Below are 15,027 nucleotides of genomic sequence, written 5' to 3' on the forward strand. Positions count from 1 at the left end.
CACTATGGGAGTCATATTTTGTACAAGACAGAAGTGACGATCAATTTGACGTCTGTTTACATCGCGATATAATAAAAAAGTGGCCGAAATTTTCCCTTCTGTGATTTTACTTTGAGATTCTGATAGGGATTTCTGTGATACGTGTAGACTTAAAAAAAGAATATTATGTATCTTTCAAAAAATTTTGTAAGCATTAGGAATTTTTATTCCTTCTCTCGGAGCGTGAGAAAAATGCTAAAGTCATCAATTTTCTAGAGCTTATATTAAAAATAATTAAATAAAAAGTGTGAATTGGATCAGTAAATAAGAAAATATTTTAAAATGACGTTAATATAAGCTAATTTAAAATAACAATTAGTAAATTAATTAATATTTAATTTATATTTAAAAATATCATTACATACACACGCATATCTAAATCATTATCCCATTGATAAATTACAAATATGTTGAAACATGAAATTAAATTTACCAGTTTATTAAAAGGGCATGTTTTATAATAAGCACAGCCAAGGCCACAAAATGCTTAAATTCATCGCTGTTTACAAAATTACATCCCTTCCAAACTCCTTTTAGGACACTATTCAATATATGCGGAAATGCTAAGAGCGTTATTGCCCTTTGTGTTGCCCTACTTATACAAAATCCGTATTGATTTTTGATGACATTTATCATTTGGCCAGAAAGCGCTTTTGTTTCACTTTCGGTCACATTACTGATATTAGTTTCCCCCCCCCCCCTCTATGACAAATGGGCCCGCCCTGTGAATGCTATAAATACAAATGCTTCCTTTATGGTTTGCAGAAATAATATATTGGGCAAACTTAAGTCTTCGGAACGAATTGTTTGGTATGTCATCAGATTAATTTATTGAACGAGAGAGACCATAATTGGTGATCTTTGCGTTGGTTTTCGTATAGAAGAGAATTTCTTATCTAAATGATAGATATCATAAAAGGAAGAAGAATTAATATGTGGGGGCAGACTACCATCATTTATTAAAAATTTATCATATACTTCTTTATTTTTTCTTTAACTTTTGGATACGGAGAAGCATTTTCAGTAAAGAAAAATGATTAATAACATATTGTATGGATTAAGAGTAGTTATTGGAAGATATATCATTACTTTCATGTTAAAATTTAACCAGCTTTCAATTTTAAAAATAACAATAATTCAGTGAAATATTCATATAAGCGAAATATATTATTTGACTGAGCAGATTTGCAGTTGTATAATCAGAAATTCGTCCCATTTCTTCTCAGCAATTTTTCACCTTGGTCACACGATAATTACAATGTTTGAACTGGCAATCAGTAAAATTTATGAAAGTGAGATCGCCTAAATCTTGAAAATTGAATTAATTTACATCAGGCCCACAAACACGACGGATGCTTGGAGAGGTAGATGTCAAACCAATAATCATTCGATCAAAAAGACTAGATTTTACTACTCTGGCCTAGATAGCGAAGCTTTAACTCAATTTATGAAATATGATGCCTTGAATTTTCCATCGTTTTATTTTTAAAGCAATGAAACCGCTGAAAGTTTTATAAGTGTTTTTGGCTATATAATTTGCATAGTATTTGTAAATTATGTCTTAGTCATGTAAAAAAAATCTTTAAAAATATTATATAAAGCAAATAGTTGGGTCTATAACTATCAAGCAGATCAGGTAATTATTATTTAGGTACTTATTAAGGATAGAGTTTTCGAAATTTTAATTATATGTTTAATTAAAAATTAATTATTACTTCAAATATTTCTTTTCAATAAGTTAATAGCACAATATTGCACGAAAAACTTTTTTACATCTCTGAAATTTTTTTTAAAAAAAAGCGTTTTAGTGATGCATGTTTTATTACTTTACAATTTTATTTCTCTAATTTTAATATTTTTTAAGTATGTTTTACAGCAATATTTTTTTATTGCTTAAGTTACTGAATTTGTACACATGTGTGTTGCGACACCATTAAATGCATTTTTTTGTATTCATGTTAACGCAGCTGTACAATTAAAACATATTAGTCGCCTTTGTCGATTAGTTTATTCGCTCAGATAATTGACATTTTAGACTGTTAAATTTTAATGTGGAACGCATATTTTTTTAAAAAAAATTCACGCTATTATTTAATAAAACTGAAAAACGAAATTTAACTGAATAAATCAAAACAAACTATAACACGTGTAAATTAAAAAACGTAAATGCTATAACATAAAAGCGAAAATGAAAATCTTAACTTGGAATTAAAGTTCAAAGAAAATATTTTTTTTTAAATCTTAATTTTAACACTGGCAAAAGCGCGCGATTGAACGTTTTGATAGATAAGTTTAAATTTCATAATATTAAACATTTATTGTGACAAACTGTGTAAAAAATTTATTAAAAATAAAGGAGATAACTGTAAGGAAATGAAATTTATATCATTAAAAAGGAAATTTTATTAATTTTAAGATAATGTAGAAACCATTTTTGTGAGATAATAGTTTTGACAGATAAGATCATCCTTTTCCATATTAAGTCATAGTGATTACCCATTTGGCAAAAGGTTAAGCTTATTTCATTTCCTCTGAGTAAATACAGCTTTTGATGAGTCTTATCCAGTTCATTTCTAATAATATTTTGTAGCTTCATTAAGGAATGGAGCATTGAACTAAATGAATCTGCAAAAACGTTGAATGAAGCATTTAGAAACGTTCAAATAGTGATTTGTTTCCATCTGACTGTTGCCATTCGATAATAATTAATAAGAGCAATTTCTCTGCCACATATGTTAGCCTTATATATATATATATATATATATATATATATATATATATATATATATATATATATATATATATATATATATATATATATATATATATATATATATATATATATATATATATATATATTCTTAAAAATAAAATAAGGACTAATGATTCAAACCTTAAATATTATCATGCTGCAAAATTTCTGGATTTATAATATGTATATCTTTAAATTTTTTTTTCGAATAATGATACCCAGTTATCAAATTTCTAAAAAATCTGCGTTAGGTCTTTAAAAATATTTACATACAATTCTTGAAAAAGAAAAATATGAAAGTTAATGATAATGTTAGAGTTTAATTTGTTTAAAAGGATTTTAAAAATGTCATTTACTTTTTGCATATTCTGTTCTTTCCCAATAAACTTGTTTCATAATTCAACAGCTGTCTATAAAAGTTTATTGTTGTGAAAAGACACAATCAATGCGAGATAAGAACTCTTCTTTATGAATTTACAAATTAAATTGCAACAAAAATGGTTGATGGACACATATTCATCGATGAAGCCGTTACTGGTTTCTTTGTGAATAGCAGTCTGAAGGTTTAAAATCTAGAACACAATCAGAAGATGGTCAAGGACGATTAAATCATGATGAATGGCCAAAAGTGATTCGTTGATCTTTTGCCTTTGCCACAAGGTACACCGAAGGTCACGTTATTGCTTTGGTAATCAACAGAAATCCATCAGAAGGAGAATAAATGACCATCATTGCTTTTAATGCTGATTTCATGCATAAGATTTAAATAGTTTTCGTTCCCCAAATATATTCGAAGTTACTCAATGAATTTAATAAATTCTCGTTTCATTTTCTGTCAACATGTATAAAGTAGTATTTAGCTGTAATTAGATGGCAAGAGTGTATCTGGATTAGAACTTAGACATCCAATTTCACTCCACATTAATGTGAAAAGTTGTTTAAGTTCCTTCTAGATACTCTTGAATGAATAAACATTAATAGTTTGATATGATTTGCTTGTAGCGGTTACATTAACATTACTACCTTCTCTTTTGATACAACAGATGGCGTTACCTTATTAACATCAAGGTATATTTCCCATGATTCTTCTTAGGAGGTCATTATTAGACTGTATACTAAATGAGTGTCGTGTATTTTTCGTGTTCGTGTTTGTTTTGTCTTGTGAAATGTGGAACTTAGAAAATTATTAATTAATTGTTTCTGAAATTCGTCTATTATTTTCATCTATCTGATAATGAAGTTATTGAGAGTTTCGTTCCTCTACTTATGATTTATTGTGCAAGTCCATTCTACGACAATATTGCGGAAGACCTAAAGGCAAATTTATGATTATCTAAAATAAACTATCAGATTCGTTAGAAATATTGCGGAGATGATCAATTAATGACGATTAGAATGTTATCTGAAGTAAATCATTGTAGAGCTGGTTGTGTGTATTTAAGCCAAGGAAAGATGCTTTCTTGTCCTTTCTTATTTATTTTGCACACACACACATATAACAACACATGGACGATGACTTCACATATATAAGGTAACACATAATACTATATACAATTAAAGTAGAAATTGCCGCTAACAAAGAGCGAACGAATACTTCTTTTTGCCGCTAACAAAAGAGCGAGCGGTGCCTACTTGCACCAGTTTCACACCAACTCTCAGGGAGAAGTGTTTACAAAAACAGCTTAAGTGCGCTTCCCCCACATTCCAAACATACACATGGGTTAGCGCATACTGCGCCATCTATGTTCAGTATTAATCTTTACTGTATGAATACATATACAAAGAAACAAAAATACAAATAAAGTAATTAAATAAAAACAAAATATTATAAATAATAAAATCACATAAACAATCATGATAAAAAATGCACAAGTGTATTTAATTTCAAGGAAAAAAATCTATAAAATTTAGAGACAGAAAAAGGTTGAATGAGTAAGATATTAGAAAATAATTATGAAAGAATAATTGAGGATGTTTGAAAGTAATGTAATTACTGAGGATTTAAGAAAATGAGCATTTTATTAGAACGTAGAAAATAGATAATCTTCAGTCCTTACAGAACGCATACGAAGAGGCCTTATTTCCTACACATAATGCGAAAATCTAGTATGACATGCAAAAGTTTTAAAAGTTGGAATGAATTAAAATTAAACCTATACACGGAATCACAAAAGCGAGATAATACCACATCAGTTTTCTAAATTGATATAATAACATATACGACTAAAATTGTAATAGAATGAAAATCAAGGGCTATCGATATCGATGTGGGATAACTGCGAAGAGTTTTAACTTGATTGAACAGAATGAGTGCAAGTCAACAAAAGATATTTTATTTTTGCTTGCCAATATGTTTGTTCTTTCCTGCATTGGAAATATTGAGATAACCTCAAATTAATTAAGGTAAGGCATTCAGAATTTTGACCAGAGAAGTTACAACTCAAGAAGCCAAGCTCCGTGGTATAGCTTCAAAACAGGGAATTGAATGACGCAAAAATAAATAAAAGATTGGGTAAGGTATGTAAACAGCTTCTAGCATAAATATAATACAGTAGTCTTCACAATATAATACAAGCATTGAAGTGGTGTATGTTAATTATGCACCATAAGTGGTAGTGGAATGGCTATAAACATCTAAATGTTTTCATTAATGGATATGAAGTAACGGTACCACGCAAGAAATGGTAATTTTAATCCTGATATTTCTCTCCATTTTTTTATGTTATTCTTTATCTCTTGTTTATGCTTATATCACACACAGGTGGCGTTTTTGTAATAATTGTTTTTTTTCTTCTTTTTAGCACTCTGTACTCGAATATCATTTTGTATTTTATATATGCATTCCTTATTAGAATAGAAATACCGTTACCATTAAATATCTCTAATAAACTCAGACATATCTGAATCCTGCCGATTGGACTAGTTGGATCATTTAAGAGCTAAATGCGATTTTGATAAATTGCAAGATTTAATTGAACTATTTAAATCGTTCCTCAGAAGTATATTTGTTGTTTCAAATAATTTAATTTGATATTTAAAAAAAATAAAACTGTCAACCTATTATTATTTTTTGAAGTCATCAAATTACCTAATGTCACAGTTTTTCACTATCATGGCAATATTTTTGTCCTTTCACATTTACAGATGTATAAGCACAAGAACATAACAATACGCACATGTTGTATGCACTATCCTCGTGTAATAGGCTTATGTTACTGTGTGTTAATATGGTTATAATTTTCAATATTTCAAAAAAAAAGTGTAATGAAATTTGAATAGCTTTGTTGTTTCTCTTAAGCAATGTCTTTTAAAGTGTTAAGGATTAAATCAAGAAATTTTACATTTTTTTCAAGACGATGTCACTAAAGAGAACAGTGCGATTTTCTGCTACAAAACCTTTGTTTACTTCGAAAAGTAACTTCATATTTAATTTAATGGTTCTTTTATTTAAAGACAAAATTGTAGTTTAATGATAATATTTGACGTCTTACCTCCCAAATTTTGTAGCACATCTTCCAATCCAGCATCTCTGAGGAGCTTACAGAATCGGAAAAGTCGTCTTTGAATCAAGAAGTCATACAGAGGAGCGAGGGGTCCGTCCACGTATTCCACTTCACTGGCGGTTACAGTCTAAATATATATTTAAGGAAGTTACTGTGTGTTCTGTTTTTCATGCTTAAACAGATATTTTAAGTGTTATAGTATAGGATTTAGAAAGATGTTAAAAAAAACAGATTTGTTTATATATGATTCCAACTAATTTACAAGATCATGGATTCATGCATAAATTAATAAAAGAATGATTTTCAAGTATATAGCGTAGTTTGTGCTATATAGCACAGTGGAGGGGGGGGGAGATGATTATGGATTTCAATTGTCCTTTTTCCTACCGATTAGGCGAAAAATTTGAAATTTCATTTTGACGAGTTTTTGAGATATTGCTTCCGTATACTTAAAAATATATAAATCGAAGAAAGCCCTTGACGAATTGGTTTCTAAATTTGATATAAATTATAATTCTATTGGCAAAATTAGATGCCAAATTTCATCCACCTAACTATTTGCAATTCTGATTATTTTTCTTACATGGTTATGAACAGATAGACAAAGACAAGATGAGGACAAACAAAGTTCCCACAAACTTAATTTCTTTCAAAATTCAATTCGGTTTGGCAAAAACAAAAGAATCGTGCAGATCTGGTGAAAAGTCTATATACCGAATTCCGTGCTTGTAACTTGCTGCGTTTTTGAGTTCGCAGACGAACTGTTAGACAGACAGATATAATTTCAAAAACTTATTTTTCAGATTCAGGAAGATTTGAAACCATAAATTTCATCGAATCGTTTAGCGATTGCGATATTACCTTTCCTTTTGTACACGTGAAAATAAAGATGAAGTGATTGGCCTACAGAGAGGTGGATAATACTTATCACAAACTCTAGAGAATTAATCTGCATATACTAGCAAGGAAAGGAAATGTTACTTTTCCACATCAATTTTTTCTATATGAAAGACCAAATGTATGAATGTCTCATGGATCAATTGCTTATTGTGCTACAGCATGCCGGCGTCCTGGCATAAGGGTAGCGCGTCTTCCCCGTGATCTGGGTTTGGGCATGGTTGTTCTTCCATTGTTCTATCTGTGAGATGTGTGAATGTGCCCTCCTGTAAAAAGGGGTTGTGCAAATGAATGAGTGATGCGTGAGTAGCAAAGTCGTACTTTTGGCCCTAGATGGCGCTACTATAAAAACAAAAGACGCTCCTCCACCGGCTTAAAATCGCTGTCTTCGTAACAGCGGGCTTGTCCATGGCAAGTGCCATAAGAAACAACAACAACAGCTATAGCATGAAAATATCTATCATTTTCAGATTTGGAAAGCATAGCCACAAGTTTCAGCCTGTTCTCCGATTTATCATAACTGATCGATAATCCACATAATAGATGTGGATGGATGCCTCCTGGGACTCAGATTTGTTTTAAAGCAATAAGCATCAATACTTCATCAGTGGTCGGCTTTTTTTTAAAACTGTGTTTCTGGTACTTGTTCTTGTGTATAACCGACCACCGCCACCACCATTGAACGAAGCATTATCGACAGGATGTGTTTCTGATACTGTGATTGAATGAAAGTCTTGGGTCCTATGGTAAATAATGTTCAATTTACTATGTTCAAAATCTATTTTTTTTTTCAAGATTTCGATGATACCTGTATTCAGTGATGGACCGTCCATTATGACAGCAAAGTTACAATTACTCCTGGAAATTGATTTAAAATCTTGTTTTTGCTTAAAACCTCTTATATTTTTTTTTCCGTACTAAAAGTTTGATGAACAAAGAAAATGAGATAATAAATAAATAAAATTAAGTAAAAAGGTTGAAAATGAATCAATAAGCTGAAGATAGGCCAATTGTATCCAGTAGGCATCGACATTCGCTCACCACACAATAATTGAAGACGAAAACGAAAATTTCTTCCCATTGAGTTTAGCAGCGACTGGTCTATTATGGATGCAGACAGACCAAGACAGGCGCACGGTTAATTATATGATACCTTAATTTGTCTCTTTCTAGTACAAGGCTCATCTTTGTTGTCCTGGACTATTTTTCTTTGCCTTTTCTCCTTACTTATTGTTTAGTTCTGGTTTTTCTTTCATGTTGTTGTTTTCACTCATCTGCTTTAATATAAATTAGCTTATTTTAATAGAAATCACTCATCGGGAAAAAAGACGCAGATAGAGATATGTGATGAATTATTCTTTAGTGAATATTCCCCCATGGTAGCGGGGGGAGGGACAGAAGCTTACAGCATGATGGTTAGTTCTCACCACCCTCGTGGGTACAGAACTGGTGTGGGATAAGCTACTCCCTAACCGATGATAAGGTGTGCTTCCTACGGGAGGGGTTATACTGTGGCCGCTAATAGTGCGTAGGACTTATTCTTAATTCTTGCATATACTGTCACGGGTCCCGGATATTCAGATTTATCCGTGTGCCTTCAGGCTGGGTGGAGTAACTGGTTATAGTTATTACTTTACAAGGAGATATCAAGTATTTGTTTCAATTCAATTTAAATTTTTCGAAGCAATTCCTTGAAAGATTGAATAATCTCCAAAAAAATCTAAATTCGAGATTTTGACGAATTTTCTCGTTTTAGACCTCTCCGAATTCGAAAAACATATTTTTGGAAAATGTCCCTCTGTCTATGAGGATAAAGATAATTCAAAAACGGTTTGAGTTAGGCAGATTAAATTTGGTATACAGGTTTCAAACCCATTTTGTAGATATCTTTCAAATTTTCAGCAAAACCTGTTGAGACGAAGTCTGTCTGCCTGGCTGTTCGAATATAAATTAGTACGATATCTACAAAACGAATGAGATAAATAAAATTCATTGCATAGATTTAACATTCGTAGTAGAGCCGTCTACGAAATTTTGAGTCTATGAAATTCAAAAAGAGATTCACCGCCTGTCCTGCTGTACTTTCAGAAACATGTAAACGCTATAACTCAAAAACGCACTGATTGGAATACGTTTTACGTCACAAATTTAGTACGTTAATTTGTGACTTTAAGTGTAGTTTTATGTCAAATATTTGTTTCAATCTGTTAGAAAGAACGCGTCTGAAACCCAAATTAGATTTTTGGATACTTTTGCGCTGCAGCGGATTGTCATGAGCGAGGATAGAACCTGGGACCTTGTGGCTCACAGCCGAGTAATAAGACCACAAGAGAGAAGTAATTACTCACGTCACGTAGCTGTTATCTGGCTTATAAGGTTCACCACAGTGAGTCGGAGGTGAGACGAACGATATGGCTATTGAGTGGTGATGTATTAGGTGTTCAGTCTAATGCGCCTGTACCCATTTGAGTAATGACAAGAATTATGGCGAGCGTGTGTGGTTGAGTAGTTGCTGTTGCGTCAAGTGAGTCTGACAGCTTTGTGTTGCTGCGTTAAATGAGTCTGATGACTTTGGGTTGCTGTGGGTAGATGGCGCTACAACAGCTGTACGAAGGTTGAAGGCTCATTGTCCGAGGTCACCAATGTAGCGGTTTGTTATGAGCCCGAATAGAACCTGGGACCTTGTGGTTCCAGCCGAGTAACAAGACCACAAGACAAAAGCAATTACTCTTGTCTCGTAGTTGTTATCTGGCTCATAAAGTTCGCCACAAGTGCATGCTAAGGATCAATCGCCAAAACACTCGTGAAGGATTTTACGATAGATTCAGTAAAAATGCTAAATTCCCGCCAAAGGTTAATAGTTCGTAACAATTGTACATCAATGCCATGCAAGAATTCATCCTTACAAGGATTCACTAGGATAACATGCCCATTAAAGAGTATGTGAGATAGTTTCGGAGAGACCACTTCCTCTGGTTTTAACCTTAAATAATGTCTGAAATTCTGTGAATTGCCTAAAATGGGAAATCATGAACGAAGTAAAGAAATATAAAACTCATGCTTTTGTTACCAATTATATAACATATATATAGACTTAATTATAATAAATTTCAATTCTGGTCTTTATATAAGTCTCATGAAGGCGATTGCTTTTCATTTAACTATGCAGACGGCGACTGGAATGACAGCAAAGAAACGAAATTTGCTCTTACATTGCAAAGATAACGGTACAGGTAATGACCTATCAAGGTCAAATAAAAGGTGCGCTTACAAGTGTTTTAAAATTCCAGACGCTGTCTCATTCTTTAATATCAAGGGTGACGGTTAGGGTTCTGAATGAGTACAAAGAGATTCACTTCAAGACAAAGAAAAAATAACGTCTTCATTCTTAAGGTATCTTCAGGTCACCTGACTACCACTCACAAGTTTTATTCTTTTAAAAGTAATCGAATGTCGAACCGTTTATAATTTGTCAGACAAATATTCATTCTTTGTTTTGTTTTTGATATCTTGAAAAGTTAGGGAAAATAATTGATTATAATAATTGCGTTTAATAACTGAATTTAATAAATTAGTTAATTTTAAAGTAGCAATTATAGCAGTAATTCATGAAATGACAATTTTCATCAAATTGTAAAGCTTAATACAATATTACATAATGATAGAATCGCTCCTATATAAATTTATGGTGTAGTATTTTGATTTATGCTGAATTTAAATTCTTAAATTAAACTATAAAATGTTATGGGTGTAATGTTGAATATTTGTGCTTACATCAATATAATAAGAATATTCCAAGCAACTACTATATTAAAATATTCAGCCGGAAAGGTCTTCCCAAAACTATCTCGCATACTCTCTAATAAATGTGTTATCCTATAGAACACCTTGCATTGGCGTACAATAGTTACGAAATATTAACCTTTGGCGTGAATTTAGCATTTTCACTGAATTTATTGCGTCAACCTTGGCGATATTTTTTTGGCGATTAATCCTTACATGCAGCTAATAGTATTCGAAAATCGAATTTGTGTCTTAGACGCGTTTTTTCTCAACTGATTGAAGCAAAAATTGGACATCAAACTGCTCTTGTAGTCACAAAATGCCATACCAAATTTGATATATTTAAATCCCTACGTCTTTGATCTATCGCGTTTATATGTTTCTAAAAATACACACCAACAGACAATCAATCCCTAGTTGGATTTAGCTCAAAATTTGATAAGTATATAGATTTTAATTCTATGTACCGAATTTCATCTATCTAGCTCTATTTGTTTTATAGTTACCTTCTTAAATTATATTCGAAGAGCCGGACAGACAGACTTTCTCTGAGCAGATTTTGCTCAGAATTCGATAGAAATCTCTAAATTTAGTGTAAAGACCGTATACCGAATTTCATACATTTAGCTTAAATCATTTTTAAGTTTTATAGACGGAGATTTTCCAAAAATGTGTTTCTCGAACTCGGGAAAGTCTGAAACGGGGAGATTCGTCAAAATCAGGAATACGAAATTTTTGTAAAAATAAACTTATTAACAATGACTTAAAAATGTATTTTTATTACACTATTATTCAACGACTTTGTTATTACTTATAGGTTAATAGAAATTTTTTAAAAAATTAAGATTATAGCGAGTGTGTTGTGATTTTCTAATGAGCTGCCCGGTTTGAAATATAATATTTTTAATGTACACAAACGCAGCTACACTACAAAATTTACAAAAAACACATAGGCAATTAGGTTAATGAAAACAATATGGTGGAGGGATTCCACCGGTTCCAGCCGAAAGCAGTCGGCGTTAGCGCAAGGGTTGCGCATGGGAAAAAGTCGACCTCAGGATGCAGGTCTCCCGTTCAACTGCTTGTCTGTAAAGGCCACAAGGGGGCACTCTCTGCTCAAGGGGAAAAAGAGGTGTTATAAGATTTATTATTTTATTAAAGATCATCCCAACCAATCGAACACACATTCACAAACTAGTCTGAAAATAAAAGGATTGTAGAATGGATCATTCGATTGATACCAGTGGCAATGAAGCAACAATTTCCACTGACTGTGTGCCACAGCAAATGGATGGCTGACACAGAAAGTGTTACTCCTTTATAATTTCCCAATCTGAGTTTATAATTCTAACCAACAGTAGTGGTCCGGGCAGAACTTTCTCGTATAAAATGTTATAGGAATAAAAGTATTGTCCCACATAAAAGTTGGGGATATTAAATAATGCCATAAATGTCGTGACTATTCAGACTTTTAATTTCAAAGCCCTAATTACTGAGTAGATGGCCATTTTGTGCTATATAGTATAGCAAAGGAAACATGGTATGTGCTTTGGATGTCTTCTTTTCACGGTTTTAGTATCAATTTCAAATATCAAATTTCATTTTTTAAATCGTTGAGGTTTTGAGTTAGCGCGTTTATGTGAATGATCAATAGGCAGTTTACCTTTTGACGAATTTAGTTCAAAGCTTGATACGTATCTATAACATGGATGTTAAAGTTATGTTAATCAAACTGTTGTTAATCAAATTTAATGGATGTTAATCACATTTTATCCATCTAAATTCTTCAGTAATATTCACTAGTGTTCAAACAGAGAGACAAACAAACTTTTTTGTACATGAATTTAGTAAAAAATTGACAGAAATTTACAAATTTGGTGCAAAACACCGTAACCTAATTTTATCAATCTAGTTCAAAACATTTTCGAATTATCGAAATTTTCGAATATTCGAATTATCGAATTACAAATTGAAAGGACCTAATTGATTCCGAAAAGAGTTTTTCGATCTGAAACGTAAAGATCCGTCAAAATCACGAGTTAAAAATTTTTGACGATTGCAGTGCTTTCTTTTAAAAAATTGGATATACGAGAAAGTAAAAAGCTATAAAATTTATATTCGATTAGAGTCACTCACATTTTGAAAAGAATGATATAAAAGTTTAAGTGTAGGATTTTATAATGCATTCATTTAATAGATTTAATAAATTTCATGAAAAATTAACTAATTTGTTTATCTAAACACAGAGAGTACTTTATAATGTGCAAAAGGTTATTTTTTTAATTAGCTGAGTGACAGATATTGAATGAATTGAAAAAAACTTACTTCAAGTGTTTCTAAGGAAGCTGCTTGTGGTTTGTTGTAGGAACCTGAAAAAGAAAATAAACATTCAGTGTCTTTCCCTTTATATTTCAATATTGATATTTTAAGCAGTAAATCATGCCATTATTTAATAAAGTCAATCTCTCTCTTTTAACACCACGATTTAAAAAAAAGTAACGTTAAAGAATAAAATGAATTCTTTGCTAATAGGTCCCAATCTTTTTAAATTTCTGTAATGAATAATTTTTATAAGACATGAAAACAAAGACCTATGATTTGTTGATTATTATGAGCAAATCTGTCTGACTGATTTGATTATTGTACTTGGCTTTTTCCTTCCAGGTAGTACCATTTAAACATCCATAGCTTCGCTTTTCCTAACCTTTTAAAGCTAATGTGACTGTTCTCTAATTACCCAGTAGACTGTTTCATTAATAAACCCTCGTATGACTTCATGTTACTCCCTAAATAAATATAATGATATCTCTTAATCTAATTTAAATCCTAATTAATTTCCTAATTTTTTTTCTTAAACTAGTCCATGTTAATTTCATTCTAAAATGTTCTCTTGTTTCCTGATCCGATTCCCACTTTTTTTATTTAATTATTTATAACACGCGCTCTAGAAAACAGATAACTATTCATTTTCTCACGCTCAGAGCGAAGGGATAAAAATTCCTACAAGCTTACAACATTCCTCTAAAGATACCTAAGATTTCCTTGCCTAAATCAACACAAGACAAAGAAACCCCTTTGATCTCATAGTAAAATCACAGAAAGGACTAATTTCTATTTTTTTTTTTTTTTTTTTTTTTTGTTCTTGCGTCGCGATGTAGACTGACGCATTACTTATCGCTTTTTCTCTGAAGAAATTATGTCTAGGTGCAATTTTTATTGGAATAAATTCTTATTCCGTTTCTTTGGGTTTTTTTTGGATATCCTTTACCCTAGATATCTATATCAAGAAGGTACAAGGTAGAAGAAAAAGAAAGGGGAAAAAAAAAAGATACGACAAACCACCCACAGTTTCAAATAAAAAGATATTTTATTGAAATTATAGCACTAAGCGATATTATTTGCATCTCCATAGCCTAATATTAGCCACCATGATATTTGCATTTTTCTTTCAAAATTTTATACATAAAATACATTTTATAAATAGTTTATAAAAATGCTAGGAAACTGGGACAAAGAAAATAAAATAGAATTTTTTCGTACGGTTTTATTTATTATACTATAACTATTTTTAAAAGCCAGACGATTCTTTTAGATTCATTTTTCATTTTGGTATCGAAACTATTCAAATATTTCATTTTATGAAAACAAAATGGATATCTTTCATGGCAGATTGCCTCATATTTCTTTAGAATATCTGTAAGCAAACGGTTTTCATCTCTCGATATTTCATACCATGTTTTTGTAGCTTTTAAAATATTGATCAGGACATGGTTTCATTTCTTTCTTTCAACAAATAACAGACTTCTTACATAAGGTGAATTGTTTGGTCGTTGAAAAATCGGGACAGACACGAAAAAAAAAATTGATAGAATAATTAAATATTTACAAAAACTTATTGTTTCCTTTATTTTCGAAGAACTATATTAATCTTGAGAGAATGATGGATATTCCATCGTTAAAAATAAGGCAGAAAGTGAGAAATATTGAATCATAGTGCAGAATATTTGACGTACGTCTTGGTCATATTACAAATTATGTTAAAAAAATAACTAG

General features: G+C 31.3%; 1 protein-coding gene across 1 annotated transcript in view; it reads right to left on the reverse strand.

Moving 5' to 3' along the window:
* The window catches only part of LOC129965837 (uncharacterized), a 92,004-nt gene that overhangs the window by 45,579 nt on the left and 31,398 nt on the right, over nt 1–15,027 (reverse strand). Inside the window, exons 2-3 of the mRNA XM_056080053.1 lie at nt 13,300–13,343; nt 6,283–6,421 (exon numbers count right to left, since the gene is read on the reverse strand). Coding sequence (XP_055936028.1) covers nt 6,283–6,421; nt 13,300–13,343 — 183 coding nt within the window. The remainder of the gene's footprint in view (nt 1–6,282; nt 6,422–13,299; nt 13,344–15,027) is intronic.

Source organism: Argiope bruennichi, chromosome 4 (genome assembly GCF_947563725.1).
Source record: "Argiope bruennichi chromosome 4, qqArgBrue1.1, whole genome shotgun sequence".
Taxonomy (NCBI): Eukaryota; Metazoa; Arthropoda; class Arachnida; order Araneae; family Araneidae; genus Argiope; species Argiope bruennichi.